Raw genomic sequence first — 19,083 nt, 5'->3', positions numbered from 1 at the left:
GTCATTGCCTCTATAGGCCTCATAATTTAAAGGGGCTTGCATTCCTTAGATAAAAAGTTATTTGCCTTCTCATATACACAAATTTTACTTAAATAAAATTGCAACATCTCTACTTTTTTATGAAAGGGACTTTTTAAATGCAACATTTTTAAGATTTTTTTATACTTCAATTTTTATACTTTACTCATCCCATTATCTGTTACCTATGTGTGTAAACTTCCATATCTTTTTATATGCTAATATAATTATACTTATATTTGCATGTATGCAGACATATATATACATATTTACACACAGATATAGTTGCATAATTTAATCTAAAACAACATTTAATTATGTGCAGTCCATCTTTCTCCCTTAATATCTTGTGAAAATACCTCCAACTTGGCTAACACAACTAATTCATTCCTTTTAATGGCACATACATTCCATAGTAGTTTATTTTATATACTATAACTATATAATACATAGTATAATAATATATAACTACATATTATACTTATACTAATGGTTTTTTCTCTTATATTAATGGCTTCATTGCTGGGCATTCATTTGACTTCTAATTTCATGCCACTTCAAACAATACTGCAATAAACCCACTTACATATATTTCCCTTACTTATACTTTTGTATTTATGGGTAGATTCTCAGATAAGGGATTTTTGAGTTAAAGATTATATGTAATTTTAATTTTAATAGCTATTGTAAGATTACATTCCAAAAATGCTTAACAATTTACATTTCTATCAACAATGTTGGTACTTTTCCCCCTTCTCTTTACTAGCACTGGGTGTTATGGTTCTTTTTAATTTTTGCCAGTTTAATGGATATGTGAAAGTTTGTTTTTACTCTAATGACATTTTCTGAGTTACTGTTAAATGTAAGCACATTTTTCATTCATTCATATATACATACACACACATTATTTGGCTTTTTTATTCTATGAATTGCCCATTCATAGCATTTTTTGCATATTTTCAATTATCTTTTCCATATTATTTACAAGAACTGTTTGTAGATATTAATGCTTTTTATATTGTAATTTGATCCTAATATCTTTTCAATATGTTGGTTTGTTTAAGGACTATTTTAGATACAAAAGCATTGCTGTTTTTTTTTAATATTATCTAATTGGTCAACCTTTATTACATAGTTCATAGATCCTTTCCTGTTTTAAAAAGGCCCTACTAAACTTTTGGATTATATGAGTAATTTCCTAAATTTTTTTATATAATTTGGTATATGATTAGAAAGAAAACTCCACAATCTGTTTGAAATCTATTTTTGTAAATGATTTTCTTCACATGAATAGAAAATAGTCGTGGTAGAATTTATTAAATAAGCCATTCTTTTTTCATTTAATCAAAATAACACCTGTGTTACACATTACATCATTGGGTATAATTGGGATACATATCTAGACTCTAAAGGCTGCTCTATTTGTCCACTCAGTGTAGTATAAGAATGGTTTGGCCGGGCACAGTGGCTCATGCCTATAATTCCAGCACTTTGGGAGGCCAAAACAGGTGGATCACCTGAGGTCAGGAGTTCGAGACCAGCCTGGCCAACATGGTGAAACCCCATGTACTAAAAATACAAAAATTAGCTGGTCGTGGTGGCAGGTGCCTGCAATCCCAGCTACCTGGGAGGCTGAGGCAGGAGAATGTCCTGAAGCCAGGAGGTGGAGGTTGCAGTGAGCCAAAATCATGCCATTGCACTCTACCCTGGGGGACAAGAGCAAGACTCCATCTAAAAAAAAAAAAGAATGGTTTGTGTTTAGCAGCTTTATATAATATTTTAATATCTGATAAGGTAGGTCGACACTTACTAATCTTATTTTGCTCATTTCTCCTGGCTATTTGAGAACCTTTATTCTTCCATAAAAAATATATGACTTTTTAAATTCAGTTACAACTTTCTTCACATTAAGCTTTTGAAATAAACCAAAGATCAGATTGTTAAATATGGCTCCCAAGAGTGAGAAATCATAACCACTATCAAGATTTACTAATAATTTCAAGATTAAGGAATTATGAGCATAGGCACGGAGATCTTCCTTGCCATATTAGTATGAGTTCTGGCTCAGATTTAACATAGGAGGACTGTCAATGATATATGTGATTATACGACACTTAAACAGAATCTCTTTTGGTCATTAAACAGTTACATTTTATATTCTGGACATTACACAGCTTATATGACATTTTCCAGAAAGTCATGTTCTATTAATGAAAGATTGGCCTGTCATAGGTGATTATTTAGATACATCCTGCTAAAAATACTCCATAAATGAGAATTATTCCACTAATAAATGCCCTTACTGTGTTTGCCAGGAGCAGGAGCTACTGACTAATGTTTGTCAGTAGCTGGCCATTTTTCTTCTCTGTTATTTCTTGGGAAATATAGAAAACAGATTGTAGGTCTACTCTAACTCTTATTTAAATATAACTTTGGTATTTAAATATTAAGTTGTCCTCCATGCTGCACATTAAAATCATCTGAAATATTTTATAATAGTTAAATCAGAATTGCTTAAAGTCTGTGTCAGTATTTTTATAAATCTAATACATAGACAAGGTTGAGAATCACTGGTTTATATCTTAAAAAACAAAATCCAGTCCAATAAGATTTTATCATTTTCTTCTTAAAAAGTTTTACCTTTATTGTTAAATATCTTTATTAATTTTATATAGCATAGTGAGTCGAATAAAATATATTAAACATCTCCATTTTTACCTGCTTATAGATAATAAAGAATAAAACTATTTATCTTCTATCCAGCCACTTTAGCAAATTCTGATAGAATTTGTTTTTGTTTGGTTTAATTTGTTTTCTCTGTAACCAAGATTTGGGTCAATTTATTTTTTTTAACAAATTCTGAAGGACTTCTTTTTGGTTTGGTTCAATTTGACCTCATTCTGATAGTACTTTATAGTTTGGTTTAATTTGGTTTGTTCTGGTTTGTTTGAATGGTAGGTGGTCCTCTTGAGGATTTAATATTGGATGTTCTAAGCATACAATCATATCAGCAGCAAAAAAAGATAAATTCATTTTCTATTTTTAATAGCAACTACTTATTGGGGTGTTTTTGGTTCACTAGAATTTCCAAAATAATTTTGAAAAAAAAAGTTAATTTTAATTTTAAAAATTTAATTAAAAATAATAAAATTATTATTTCAATAAATAGCTTAATAGTTGATTGAATTAAAGTAGTGTTAAGACTAATACTACTAAAATATCCTTGCACTCATGAAATGAATCCTACTTGATCATAGATTTTTGTAAATATTTTTAAATTTTTTCTTTCTTCCACTTTTATTTTAGGTTTGGGGGTACCTATGCAGGTTTGTTACATAGGTAAATTGTGTGTCACTGAGGCTTGACGTACAAATGATCCCAAGGTAGTGAACATAGTGCCCAGTGGTACCCTTTCTTACCACTCTTTCTTTTCACCCTCCCTCCTCAAGCAGTCCCCAATGTCTATTGTTGCCATCTTTATGTCCATGTGTATTCAATGTCTAGCTGCCACTTATAAGTGAGAACATGTAGTATTTGGTTTCCTGTTCCTGCATTAGTTTGTTTAGAATAATGGCTTCCAGCTGCATCTATGTTGCTGCAAAGGACATAATTTCATTCTTTTTTGTGGTTGCATAGTATTCCATTGCATATATGTACCACATTTTCTTTATCCAGTCCACCGTTGATACGCATCTTATATTGGTTGGTTTCATGTCTTTGCTACTTTGAATAGTTCTGCAATAAACATACAAGTGCATGTGTCCTTTTGGTAGAATAATTTAATTTCCTTTGAGTATTTGCCCAACAGTGGGACTGCTGGGTTGAATGGAATAGTTCTCTTTCAAATTCTTTGAGAAGTCTCTACATTGCTTTCCATAGTGACTTAATTAATTTACATTTTCCACCAGCAGTGTACAAGTGTTCACTTTTCTCCACAACTTCACCAATATCTATTGTTTTCAGATTTTTTAATAATAGCCATTCTGACTGGTGTGAGATGGTATCTCATTGGAGTTTTGATTTGCATTTCTCTGATAATTATTGATGATAAACTTTTTTTCATATGTTTCTTGGCCACTTGTATGCCTTTTTTTGAGAAGTATCTGTTCATGTCGTTTGCCCACTTTTTATTGGAGTTCTTTGTTTTTTGCTTGTTGATTTGCTTAAGTTCCTTATGGATTCTGGTTACTGGATCTTTGTCAGATGCACAGTGTGCAAATATTTACTCCCATTCTGTAGGTTGTCTGTTTACTCTGTGATAGTTCCTTTTGCTGTGCAGAATCTCTTTCATTTAATTGGGTTCCACTTCTCAATTGTGGTTTTGGTTGCAATTGCTTTCAGGGATTTAGTCATAAACTTTTTGCCAAGGTTGAAAAGGTATTGGTAATGATATGGCCTGGAATGTCATTTCGGATGCTTTCATCTAGAGTTTTTATTTTTTAGGTCTTGTATTTAAGTGTTTAATCCATCTTGAGCTAATTTTTGTTGATGGAAAAACATAAGGGTCCAGTTTCAATCTTCTGCATACGGCTAGCCAGTTATCCAAGTATCATTTATTGAATAAGGAATCCTTTCCTCATTGTTTGCTATTGTCAGCTTTGTTGAAAATCAGGTGGCTGTACATGTGTGGCCTTATTTCTGGTTTCTCTATCCTATTCCATTAGTCTATGTTTGTTTTTGTACCAGTTCCACATTGTTTTGGTTACTGTAGCCTTGTAGTACAGTTTGAAGTTGGGTAATATGATGCCTCCAGCTTTGTTCTTTTTGCCTTGAATTCCTTTTGCAATTCAGGAGTATTTCTGGTTTCATATGATTTTAGAATAATTTTTTCTAATTCTGTGAAAAGTGACTTTGGTACATTGACAGGAATGGCATTGAATTTGTACATTGCTTTGGGCTGTGTGGTCATTTTAACAATATTTATACTTCCTATCCATGAGCATGAAATGTTTTTCAATTTTTTTGTGTCGTCTCCCATTTCTTCCAGCAGTATTTTGTAATTCTTATTGTAGACAGCTTTCACCTCCTTGAAAGCTGTATTTCTAGATATTGTATTCTTTATGTGGCTATTGCAAATGAGATTGCATTCTTAATTTGTCTCTGAACTTGGGTGTTATTGGTGTATAGAAATGCTACTGATTTTTGTACATTGATTTTGTATCCTGAAAGTTTACCAAATTTGTTTATTAAATCTAGAAGTCTTCTGTTGGAGTGTATAGCATTTTCTAGATACAGAACCATATCGTCTGCAAAGAGAGAGAGTTTGACTTATTATTTGGGTGCCTTTTATTTCTCTTTCTTATCTAATTCCTCTGGGTAGGACCCTGGTTATAGATTTTTTGATACATTGTTGATATTATTGGTTAGTCAATTGTTTAGTATTTTGCATCTATTTTATAATGATATTCATTGGTGGTTATATGCTCTTCAAGTGTTAGAAAGAAATCAGCTGTAAAATCATCTGGTTGTTTCAATAGGGGATCTTTAATCACCTCGCCTACTCGGTAATTATTTGTTCTACTTCTTCCTTAGTCAATATAATAATTTCCATTTTATCAAGAATTCATGCATGTTATTTAGGCTTCCACAGTTATACAATTGCACATAAGCTTGTATTATAAAATATTTAATATTTTCTGTATCAGCCCATGCATCTACTTTTCTTATTCCTGAACTTGCATATTTTTTGTCTCTCTCTTCTTTCCTTCAGCAGATCTTTGAAAGATTTATATATTCTATTTGATTTTATTCAAGGAATTAGCCCTTAGACGTATTTAAGCTAGCTTGCTACTGTTCTTTTCATTTTCAGCATTTGCCTCCATTAATTCTCTTTCTTATTTTTTTGATAACTTTACTATTCTTAACATTTGTATTAAACTATTTTGTTGTTTGAGCCTTTATTTTTGATAATGAAGGCATTGAGTATACATATTTCTTTGAATACAAGTTTTTCTGTGGTTCTACATGTATTAAAATGAAATATTATCATTTTTATTGTTTTCTAAATTGTTTCATTTTTTATCAAAAAATTATCATTGAGTATTGTTCTTAATTTCTAAGCACTCCTTTTTTATGGTTACTTTTTAATTGTTTTTCCTTATTTCTTGGATTATAATCAGAGTTTGGTGACTATAAAATTTCTACTTTTCAGATATTTAAGATCCCACACCTAATCTAACAATCTGGTTGCATTTTTCTTAATGACCCACCTTTATAAAAGATTTCTGAAGCATTCATCTTTATTTTCATAGTTGGGATAGGCAGGGGGAGACAGTGCTTTCCTTCTTTACACAAAATTTTATTCTTTTATGTATGATATGATTGAATGATGTAATTCCACTAACAAGTTCAACTGGCATAAATAGGTTTGGAACACACACAGCTGTTTTATGACTCAAGTGTTAGAAGCAAAAATGTATGTAGATACATTGGTATTTGGAACTTTCAGAGTGCCAAGTTAACAGTCAATACATTTTATAGGAGGGGAATTTGTTAGGTAGAGGAAGAGAACTTCCGCTATTTTGAAAGCTTCCAATATTTTACAAAAAGTTGGATAATACTAATACGGCCCTCTGCTTTCCCTCAAAAGCAATTGTTGTCCAGTCTTAAAATTCCTGAGAAACAAATACCCAACTGGTAAAAAATGAAAAGATCATCTGAGCTAGATTTCTATCCTTTATTACTTTTCTATAAAACCAAAAAATTAGATGAATGGGAAACATTTTATGTCTAACTATTCTGTTAGCAACTTTAGAAATCCAATTTGATGGACAGCAATGGCAAGTCAAAACGGTTGAAGGAGCCCTGGAGTAAGTTTGGAGTCTTTGTTCTTCTACAAATAAAATTGCTAATGCATTGCCTCTGCTTTCAAATTTGAAAACTGGGGTGATTGCCAATGTATATTCCTCAATAATGTTGACAACTCAATAAAAAATTTGATGCTAAAACACGATACATGATAAATGTTTCCGAAACCATAAAACTTGATTCAAGTTCAGGATGGTATTTTAAGTACATGTTGGTTTTTGAATTATTCTTTTCATCACCTGGTAGACTGTACCGCCTTTTTCCTTATTTGGTAGGCAAGCTAAGGTCATCTACAATCAATCCATTTGGGAAGAACTATTTGTAGAGCATCCAACAGAATCCACTATGGTTATATTCTGTTCATCCCTTCCCCCACTACCTCTCTCAAATAATTGAGCAAGGGCAAGGAGGAGAGGTCCTGATACTGCTCCTCAGGATGCAGATCCCTCCTGTTGCCCTTGGAAACCTTAATGGGTTCCAAGTTTTCCCCTGAGACCTCATTTTAGAAATCCGGAGGCACCCTTTTTAAGTCAGCCTTCTGTGGAATTAACACAAGGACTCCAGAGCCTGGGTAACAAGGACATGTGTATGAAAGCAATAAATCCCCTCTGCCTACACATCATCACTCACACTTCTACCCAACCTTGGCCCTGACTTAATTTGAATCAGGATAAAGTTTAAGTTTCCTTCAGAAAGCAACGCAACATCTCATAGTTATACTGTTAACTGGAGTTGCAGGAGAAGTAGGAAGGATAATTCGGTTTCATTTTTCAAGGACTCTTTACATTATCAAAACTGGTTCGGGATTTACAACATTGTCATCTCTGTCCATGTGTGACAGGTTTTTATTCTGCCCATATTTTTTTCCCTAAGGGATATAAATCATATGCCAAATGTTGAAAAGTTACATGAAGAAAATTAGCTTATTCTCTCAATGCTGATAAATATTCCCACAGTTGTGGATTCCATAATGCTCTGCTTTGACGACAATCTGGCCTTATGTGATGTTTATACAAGAAAATCTTTCCTTATTTTTTCTTCAGCCACATGAAAGTAAAATAAGAAATTAGATGATGAAACAATTTGGGCTTCAAACTAGGCAATACATATTTGTAAGATTAAAACAACTATTAAGTGTTCACCTATCATGATCAGTGGTTAAAATGGAATATTAAACATGTAATTGCCAAACAGGAAATAGGTATGTTTCCTATTTCTCAATGGCTAACCCATAGGAATAAAATGATCTTATATGACCTAGAAATTACAGAATCCATTAAGTTGGGACGTTAGCTTTTACAAACAACAAAAAGCAGGTTTTAGTATCTTACAAGTGCTAAAGATTTTTTAGAAGCTGAATGCTCACATTGAAAACAATAATTTTACCAGAATCAGGAAAGGCTATAAAATGTTAAAGCTGTATGCTAGGACAGGGATTCAAGTTTTTAATATATTACTCATCTATTTGATAATCATGCTTGAGGTTTAGTGTTTCATAGGGAGTGTTAATTTGTGTTTTAATTAATCCTAATTTGTCAAGATTTAAGTATATTTAATGACCCAGAAAATTTCCCTAGAAAATTTCCTAATGTCAGTTATCACAGCCGCCAAAGTCATCCATATGATTAATGTGCTATTTAGAGGAGTCATTTGCCACACTCAGACTTCCTAAATGTGCCTTATTCAGCCTGCCTTTGGGAATGCTCCCCCCTGCAACTATACTAAGTGAAATAAATCAGAAATCATTCATTACAACATAGATAAACCTTCTCATACTATCTGGATATGGGGTATCTATTAGAGAATACATTTTGATCCTTTTCTGAAAGCAAATACAGGAGTTTACAATCCTATGGAAGGAGCCTGGAGAGACTTGTTTTGGCATTTAAAAAAAAAAGGAACCAGCTCAATTACTGACACTTATCCAAACAGAATTGAGAAAGCATAACCACCATAAGAGTGTTTTGGAACTTGGGCTTAGAAACAGCAAATATTGAATCTTGTACTTTTAATTTGAGGAAAGAGTAATAGTTTATTGTCAATACATTATGAATATTTAAATCCATTTGGCTATCTTTATCAGCAGCCAGGTAAAATTTGATTAAGAAGATGAATATCTATCTTTTCTCCTTGAAAGGTGACAGAAGAGTGACATATAAAAATAGGAAAAATAACTTCATTTATTAGGATATTTCTCCCTTCGGACTCCACGGACTGAAGCCTAGGACGTATTTCTTTAATTATAATCTGTCACAAGCCTGAGCTAAACTTATTTTCCATTTGTGCTCCAACACGTAAAATAGATACTATAATTATTTTACTGGTATAAATTTATAAGTCTAAATTTAAAGAATTACTTATTAAAAGTTAATAGGACATGTCATTTTGATAAGCACATACATCAAATCAGAAGTTCAGGCTTATATTAACTTTGGCACACATTCATTTTTGCATTCATTACTTGGCACAAGAAAATTTGAATCCACATACTACTTAATTATGAATATTAACAATATTATAATTGTATGCCATTAAGTGTGTGTCAGCATACCTACATTTTAGAGAAGTTTTACATAAATTTGAATACTTCTGAATTAATGTCTGGTCATATTTGATAGATGTTTAGTATGAAATACTACTTTCATTTTTGCTCTCTCTTTGTTTTGTGTGATATCTTTTATGAGTTTTACTCTGATTTAATAATGCTATTATGTTTTGTTGTTGTTGGGTTATTTGTGTTTGAATGCCTTTAAATTTGGGGTCCTCAAATACTTAACTATAAGATTGATTTAACAATCACAGAAAGCATTTCATATTCACTTAAAAGAACAAATTCTCATTTGTAAGTCACGAAGTGATTTTGAAAGTCCCAAAGAGTTGTATTCATATAAATTCAAGTAAAGGGAAATTAATACATTTATAAAATATTCCAGTGACCTTATATCATAATAAAGATAAAGGATCTGTAGCAGCCTTGAAAAAATTTTCTGGAACTTGAAATTTTTAAAATCTTTCCCCATACAAGCCAGTATTTGAAAAATGAAATAGAGCTTTTTATTTGCCTTAAATTAATTCTTACCTTGAGGATTCCTTTGAACAATCATTAGTATTATAAATGTACAATATAAATGTCCAAATTTGATGTGACAGTAGAGTGTGGGAAATTCAGGTTATCCCTGTAATTTTTTGTCTTAATTTGGGCATTTAGAGAAAGGCTTTAATTCCAGATATATTTTCAGACATGTTTAATTCATTGTTATGCTCCCATGCTTAGCATACTGCCTAGCATATAGCAGTGTATTCAGCTGTTCTTGCATTGCTATAAAGAAATACCTGAGACTGGGTAATTTATAAATAAAAGAAGTTTAATTGGCTTATGGTTCTGCAGGCTGTACAAGCATGGTGCTAGCATCTGCTCGGCTCCTACAGAGGCCTCAGGAACTTACGGTCATGGCAGAAGGTGAAAAGGGAGCAGATATGTCACATGGCAGGAGCAGGAGCAAGAGAGAGAGTGGAGGGAGGTGCTACACACTTTTAAACAACCAGATGTCATGAGAGCTCACTTGCTATCATGAAGACAGTACCAAACCATGAGGAATCCACCCCCATGACCAAACACCTCACATCAGGCTTCGTCTCTGACAGTATGGATAATATTTCAACATGAGATGGGTGGGACAAATATCCAAACCATATCTAGCAGATACTTAATAAGTATTTGCTAAAAGAATGATAACTTCTGTTTCAAGCTGCAGACCATGAAACTGATTCTGGGTGGTGTTTCTTGGTCTTTCAAATTAGATTGCCTCAATAAAACCATGGCTTCAAATACACAGTGGAAGGTGATATGTACCTTCAAAGCTTCAAGGCTGGACAGTCAAGAAAGCCGTGTATGGTATAGTGGAAATAGATATAACAATCACCAAATCAGCACGCGTCCTGGTTTGTACTTGTGCAATTGACATAGCAACTCTTTGTAGTCAGATCTGCCAGGACAGGTACAATGCCAGTATCTGAGTCATAAATGAGGAGGTCCTATGTCAGAGAGTTTAGCAAGGGAACCAACCCTAAAAACAAACAAACAAAAAAGTGCAATGAACAGGAAGCCAAGAAGGCAATATAGCTGAGGCCAATGAAAAGGGATGCCCTAGATAAATATCTTCTTAAGCCTACCTCTTATTTCAGACTTTTTTCAATGTACTTCTACCTCTATTCCACTATAGCTCCCACTCTTAACTCTCCCTTTTAAAGTACCTTTACTTAGACAGAACCCAGATCCTAGAGCTGCTAACTTATTTGGGACATGAAAACTATAGAACTAATAAGACATTCAACAACTGACTCTTAATTTTATCGAGTTTTACTTCAGTGATCTATGTGACTGACTTAAGAAAATTAAGAAAATCTGTTAAGGGCTAACATCTAGGCTAACCTAGAAGGCTTAACTTCTAGGTTAAGAAGTCCTCAACCTAGGCAAGTTCATGCCAACATCTGTGTATCTTTTCAATGTAACAACAGCAGCTCTACGGCACCTCCAACTTGATGTTATCCTTTCCAATGGGTGTCACTTCCAATAGAATGAATGTTGGGGGCAGAGGACAGTTAATAAGAAAAAACTTTCTGAAGCATCCTTAAAGCTCTGTGGGTGATTCTAAAACTATTGGAATTCCAATAACATATCTGTACATTGATTTTAGTAACTGCCTAATTTCAAAAGGGATTTAGGGCTACTCACAGTGACAGCCTAAGTGCAAATACTGCAGGACATATAATAAGCCAGAAACAGGAAACAAGAATTATAGCGAGATGCAAGGAAAAAGAATTCTTAAAGTGGTGATGCAATGATGCACAAAACATTTAAACTCTGCTGAGGCAATAGAACACAAAACTTAGTGGAGGATACCCTATCAGGCAGACCAAAGACAAAACATAATAGATTTTTGGCTTTCTATTGCTAACTAAAAAGATTATACTAATTTTTCAGGGACAATAAATTTGGACCAAAAAACAGAGGAAGTCCAAAGTACATTGTCTATTAAAAATCTTTTGTGAATCAAAGGGTTTACACACATTCTTATTTAAATTGTGGCCACAACTCTGTGAAATACATGTTATTAATTTAACTTTCCCAAAAAAAGAAACTGATTTTCAGAGAAGTTAAGTAATTTGACCAAAGTCAAACTAGTAAACGATGGAGCTAGAACTTCGGATCAAGCCTGTCTGATTCCATAGCTCATATAACACATTCAGGGAAATGGAGAATCTCATCTCTATCTCTTCTCTCTCTTCCAACTCAAAGCACGTGTGAATACACATGTATGTGTGTGCATGTGCACACACACAGACATACACACACACACACGCAATGTTTCTTCTATACCAAGTTTTACTTAAGGATACTTAAGGGAAAATGCCAGAAATGCAGCTACAGGCTCAGTAGCTCAGTATTCTTATGCTAACCACTATAATCATAGCAATATCTTCTTCATGTGAAATCTAAAATGCCTTTATGTACCTTATTGCAGGTGAATCTTAAAAGACAGATGAATATATTTGTTTTGTTACTTGGTGTAATGCTTTATACATCTTTATCTGCATGGGGTTACTTAGAATTATTCAGAGACCACAGCAGCGGGCTTCAGGGAGGAGTAATTCATATGCAGAGGGCTGTGTAAAACTAGGGTATTTTTATTCTATACAACCTCCAAACTGGAGTTGAACTAAATTTGGCCACAACACTCTAAAATGCTGGCCCCCAAGCAAAGTGGCCAGCATTTTAGAATGCTGTGTCCAAATTTAGCTCAACTCCAGTTTGGCATCACTTGCCAAAGAGTCCAATGAAGTGGTTTAAATGGTAGAAGGGATCAGTGACCCAGACAATTGCTTCCATGTGAAAAGCTGAATAGATATAAGATTCCAACAAAGAGTAGGAAGGGCCTCCAGCACCTGGAGGCAGAAACAGGCACAGACTAGGCAAGTTATCATGTAGGAGAGGTCTTCCATCAAGCAGGGAACCTGGAAGGAGTCCAGTCATGCAGACCAAGCCCAACAGTTACAGTTAAGGGGAGAGATTACAGATGAGTGCCCAGAAACTCTTATCAAAGGGAGGCATATTTTGTTTGGACCTGAGCAAGGAAATACAGACTCTTCAGGATGAAAACCTGAGTTCCTGTAGCAGCACCGAGCTGGATGAGCTGTGTCTAACAATTGGAACACTATTTATGAGTAGTTTATTGAAATTATGGCTAAATTCAATATTGCAAAGATTCTCATTCTACAGTAGAGAAACAGATTGGTGAAGTGACTTGTACAAGAGTCAACCTGTGGCAAATCCATGACCAGAATTCAGTTCTATCAATTTTCATCTAAAATGTTCCCTATTCATTTCTGTGAGTGATTCCATACAGTGAAGAAAACAAGAGCAGAAAATCATGACTATTATGCTTCAGGTATCTTATTGGTCCTCTTTATAATATATCAGTCTCACCACTTGCGTTACACAGTGATCCTATACACAGTAGGATCCTTGTGCTTACTTGAATATTTAAAAATAGTAATAATTGTATGTTTTTTTCTCATATGATTTAATTTGAAGTTCCTCTGTGAGCCAAATACATTGAAATTGCCTTACAAACAATTCATGGTTACTTTTAGCTATATTGGATGGCACACCAAGGTTGATCCAAAAAGATAGGAAATGCCCAAATTGCATCATTGCATTATAAATTGCACTATATAGTGTCCCATTCCTCCACCTCAAAGCATATTTAAATGAGTCTGCTTGTACTGGTAGGAGAACATCAACATAAAAATTAAAATCTACATACGCCACCCAAAATAGCAAGACACAGAGAAGCAAGAGTTGAATGTCTTTGAATCATTGTATATTGAGAATTGTATGAAAATAGCAAATAATTTTATTCAGTTCAGATTGAGTAGCAGTTGTCACAGGCTATTGTTTAATCTGTTCAACAAGTTATAAATTAGCCCCTGAATAGGTTGTCAAAACAGTAGCACTTTAGAAGCTTATGTATGCACTGCAAATTCTGGTGCAATTTCCATTTCTGAATATTGGACTACACTTTTAAAGTGTTTTTGCTGCTCTCCTTGCCTTTCTCTATTTTCAGTGCTTATCAAAATATTTATATTAATAATGTGCATATTAAACATAAATATTCCAAATACTGTAAACTAATAGCACACTCTGTTACATGACATTTACAAATACCATGACTATTTCAGGGTCAACATTTTTACTAATTATAACTTAGATGTATACCAGAAATGGCAACCTAAATTGACTTGAGATTCTTTCAAAAGGTTGATTGTCTTTCTAGTTGTACCACCTTTCATTAGTTACGTCTTATTAATTGTCACATTGCATTATATCTGTGCATAGTATGCCACATAACATAATGCAGGGAAAGAGAAGCAGTGTGAAAAGTTGTAGGCATTATATTTTAATGAGACAGCATTTGTATTGAGTCTGAATGCCTGCAGTTAATTCAGAGAACAAGTATTTGAGTTAAAAATTTTGACATGTTTAGCAAACCAAGTATTCATTAAGGTAGGCGAGGTAGAAGAGTTGTAGGAACTCCTGCGTGGCAATGACTACACCTGCAGTTCTGTGAGCAAGAAATTGACTGTATTTCAGGCAGAGATACCCAGAACACTGGTAGTATGAAACTCTTTCTTTTTTTCTTCAGGTCCTAAAGGGTTTCCCAGAATGCTTACAAGCAGACATTTGTCTACATCTCAACCAGACGTTGCTGCAAAACTGCAAAGCCTTTCGGGGGGCAAGTAAAGGTTGCCTTAGAGCTTTGGCAATGAAGTTCAAGACCACCCATGCACCTCCAGGAGACACCCTCGTTCACTGTGGGGATGTCCTCACTGCACTTTATTTCTTATCCAGAGGCTCCATTGAAATTCTCAAAGATGACATTGTGGTGGCTATTCTGGGTGAGTGTTTTAGAAATGCATGGTGACAGATTCAGTTATTAGCTTGTAATGCATAGTTTAAAATGATTAGGAAAAAAAGACTGATGTATGTATTTATAAGAACAGTTTAAGATGGTGGGTAATTTGGAAGCTGTATTTAAAATTCAGTTCAAACCAAATTAACCTTTCAGAAAATATGTTTTCTTAACTGTCTCACTTTTTCTCCGATGTGTAAACGCTTCGATGATTCTCTTCAGTTCTTGGCAGCTACCTAGACATTTGAGGCCAAATATAGGAAAATAGTAAGCATATTCTCTTTTTATGTTAGAAGATCTTAGCTTCATGCTTGATCCCTCAACACCTTAAAATAAAATATATGTGTTGTAGGAAATACTTGCGAGCATGTGCCAAAGCCCTGTCATGAACTGGGTTTATGTTTTGATGAATTTCATTTATTCACTGTGCATTTTTACCTGCCGTGTCGGATTAAATGGAATCATACAAAAAATTAGCCAGGCACGGTGGCGGGCGCCTGTAGTCCCAGATACTCGGGAGGCTGAGGCAGGAGAATGGCGTGAACCCAGGAGGCGGAGCTTGCAGTGAATGGACATAGCGCCACTGCACTCCGGCCTGGGCAAAAGAGCGAGACTCCGTCTCAAAAAAAAAAAAAAAATGGAATCATACAATCCTTAACTAGGTAATTAATATAGACCTATGAACTTAACAACCAGGGACAGAAGTGATGAAGAGATTAAATTAGTCATAACTTCACCTGGTTTGGGTGCAAAAGAAAGCACATGTTTAATCTGCCTCTTTAAAAATAAATTTAGGCCATGTACACACACCGGGGCCTGTCATGAGGTGTGGGGAGAGGGGAGGGATAGCATTAGGAGAGATACCTAATGTAAATGATGAGTTAATGGGTGCAGCACACCAACATGGCACACGTATACATATGTAACAAACCTGCACGTTGTGCACATGTACCCTAGAACTTAAAGTATAATAAAAAAAATTTTAAAATTTTTAAAAATAAAAAAATAAAATAAAATAAAAAATAATAAAAATAAAAATAAATTTAGACCATGTGAACTTGTAGTACTTCTTTAGAATATTAGGACGCTGGGGAAGAGCAAGGAAACAGAGAAAAATGCAGTCAATTCTTCTTTTCTCCTACCACATAGCCGGTAGGTTTAAGCCTCACTCTTCCTATGATAACGCCTATCCTTAGTTTCTGTAAAAATTTGCATTTTTCTCCTGTGGATTATCCAGCTCCACTTAAATAATGGGCATGTAATTCAATGATTTTCTCTCACTTAGCTTTTGATGTTCACATATGATGGTTATCTCCAACAGGACAGGGATGTTGTCTGTTTTCCCTGCTGCTGTGTAGAACTAGAGTATGGCATGGCACAGAACTCAGATACATGAATAAAGGTGCTCAAGTGATTTTCTTATATACTTTGATAATTTTATTATATTAGTTTTTTTACATTTCCCAAATTTGGTTTTCTAACCAATAAGCTGACAAAGAATAAACACATATTCTAAATCATTTTAAGGCCACACAATCAAGTTAGGTTTTCACTAAATTTGGCATTGACAGTTTGCCCTGGTATGTTGCCAGGGAAGGAGGATGCTTCATTGCACTTCTAATCTTCAAATCAGCCAGTCCTGGCTTCTACAAGAAGGTAATAAGCTTTCTTGCTTTATCAAGTAGTAATTTTAGAGTGTTGCTAAGACATATCCATGGACTGGCTTGCTCCTGGCTCATTTACAGTCATGTTGGTAATTGAAATACAAAGCCCATGCTTAATTTAGTTCAGGTCTTTTTTAAAAACAATAATATCTATACTGAGCTACCAAAACTATAATGTCAGGAAATTACCCTTTTCTGTCCCTACTTCCATGTAAGTCAGCCCCTAAAATCCTTACAAACTATGATGATTTATCCTATTTCTGGAAGGCTGATACATATTTATTTAAACTGTCGTTAATGTATCCTTTCTAATGTCAATTTTTCTTACGTAGTTAGGATATGGTGTTTGATTTCTCACTATTGAATTCCTTTGTAAAACAAGAATATTATAGCATTTTTGACTAATTAGAACCTTATTACTTAAAAGTCTTTGATAGCTTCTACAGTGAGGTATACATGAACTTGTCTACCAAAATCTAAAATAATATACCCAAGGAGTTTTTTCTAAAAGTGAAAAGAAGCTTCAGGATAGACACAAGAGAGTACTATTTTACATTGACATTGATTATCTTTAGAAGTTACATAATCAAGTAATATATCAGTATGTATTAAGTATATATTCCACAAGTACAATTTTTAAGTACTTTGATAGTCAGAAACGAAAAATCTAAGTGGCCATGACATTCAGGGAAATCACTGGAAGGAGATTAGCTACTTAGATACACAGTATCAGGTGTGCAAGAACTTTGACTCTGGATGCATCTGGAGTCAGGATGCATGGGATTTAGTTCTGGCTGTTCTCTCCCTCCCTCCACTTCATTCAACTAAGAAGATGATGTTAGGCTAATCAGTTTATCTCTTTAATGCTCTTTCTGTATTCATAAAATGTGGATAATTATTAAAAATTCCTTCATGAAGTTATTTTAGGAACAAATTGAGGCAATGCACCTAAGCATTTGACACAGTGCCTGGCACCTACTGGTCCTCAATAAATATTTGTTACTGTTGCTGTTGTTCTTATCTTTGTCATGGAATAAGGCCTTGAAAAGCAGGTAGTATGTGGCTAGGCAGAGGTGATGGGGAAGGCCTGTTAGAAGCTAGACACTGAAATAACCCTAGATTTTACAGAAGAGCAAGAAGGACAAATTTCCCTAACAAAGGCCATGTAACAAAAAGCAGTACTACATATGTTGAGAATTATAACTAGATTTATTAAGCAATTGGGCATATTTATTAAGGGCAAATTCAAAAGTGGTTATTAGGAAACAAGGTGTGTTCTAATTGTTCCACCAATCCGCTAAGTGTTAAAACAGCTCCACCATAACCCCTTGCTCAGCACCACCTGCAGAGACCATCCCGAGAAAGAAAGATCATGAATCTGACTCACTGCGGCCTTTCTCATATTCCTGGATTGAAAAAATCAGAGTACACCTACCTGAAAGTATCTTTAAAATACTCTATGGTAAGACCCTTTGCTAGCAAAGTGGGGTATACAGGACTGAAGATAATGTTCGCTACATTCTAGATGCTTAGTCAAATAAGCAAAACAAGGAAATAAAAGGACCAATCACCCTTAGAGACAAATTTCCACTCACCAAACATGTGATGGGCATTTAGTTAAGGTGCTGGAACGTTGCTCACCAAGTCTGGTTCAGGGATTGATCAATTGTTTAATGACCCTCCTCTACTTTTAGAAGGAAAACATTGAGTTTGGATTCCCTTTCCCCGCCTCTTTTTCTTTTTCTTTTCTTAGGAAAAAATGATATATTTGGAGAAATGGTTCATCTTTATGCCAAACCTGGAAAGTCTAATGCAGATGTAAGAGCCCTCACATACTGTGACTTGCATAAGATTCAGCGAGAAGACTTGTTAGAGGTTTTGGATATGTATCCTGAGTTTTCTGATCACTTTCTAACAAACCTAGAGTTGACTTTCAACCTAAGGCATGAGAGCGCAAAGGTATATGTTGACTGTTTGTTTATGTTTATATTTCTGACATTTTATTTTATTCTTGACTTGCACAAATACTTCTGAGAAACCAAGCAAAATATTGCAGCAAGACTTTACCAATTCTGAATATTTGGAAGGAAAGGCCAGCTGAATATTAAAATTTCTGAATTATAGGAAAGAAATTTAGCCTACTTTCTTTCCAATATGTTGAATAATTTCAAGTAGTTCAATTAGGTTTGACCTTGTAGAAGCCCTTAGGTGACACACTTGAGTTAAAATAGCCTTTGTTTATAGTGTGCCAATTATTTGCTAGAAATGGGTGTTTTAGGCTGTTGAAAGTTGCTTAAGTTTATCTTATACAGAGGTTAGAATATTCTCTCAGCTATTATTTACACTGTACATTGGTTATCAGTGTCTTCACAATAATAATGAAAAAATTAACCTCATTCAAGTTTAGTTTCCTATTTAATACAATTTCCAAATCACAGAAGTACAAATTAGTCAGGTTTTACAGTATTGTCAGTTTTAATGGTGCAGAATGAATATGTAGTCTAAACAGAAATAATAGTTTAAATAATTGTATATGTAAGTTAACCCAGAATGAACTTCGAGTGTAGCTCTTATGTTGCTTACTCTTTTCTACTGTGAAAGTGTGCCCTTATGAGCTATTA

The 19,083-nt window shown here is 34.2% G+C and overlaps 1 protein-coding gene across 6 annotated transcripts in view; it reads left to right on the top strand.

Moving 5' to 3' along the window:
- Positions 1–19,083, top strand: part of KCNH7 (potassium voltage-gated channel subfamily H member 7) — a 482,617-nt gene that overhangs the window by 433,466 nt on the left and 30,068 nt on the right. For 5 of the 6 annotated variants that reach the window (XM_054549400.2, XM_063712835.1, XM_002812526.5 and 2 more), the window contains 2 exons: positions 14,532–14,784; positions 18,216–18,421. In XM_054549400.2, coding sequence (XP_054405375.2) covers positions 14,532–14,784; positions 18,216–18,421 — 459 coding nt within the window. The remainder of the gene's footprint in view (positions 1–14,531; positions 14,785–18,215; positions 18,422–19,083) is intronic. The other variant, XM_054549399.2, reaches the window with a different exon arrangement.

This window comes from Pongo abelii, chromosome 11, assembly GCF_028885655.2.
Source record: "Pongo abelii isolate AG06213 chromosome 11, NHGRI_mPonAbe1-v2.0_pri, whole genome shotgun sequence".
NCBI lineage: Eukaryota > Metazoa > Chordata > Mammalia > Primates > Hominidae > Pongo > Pongo abelii.
This window is presented reverse-complemented; position numbering and strand designations above follow the sequence as displayed.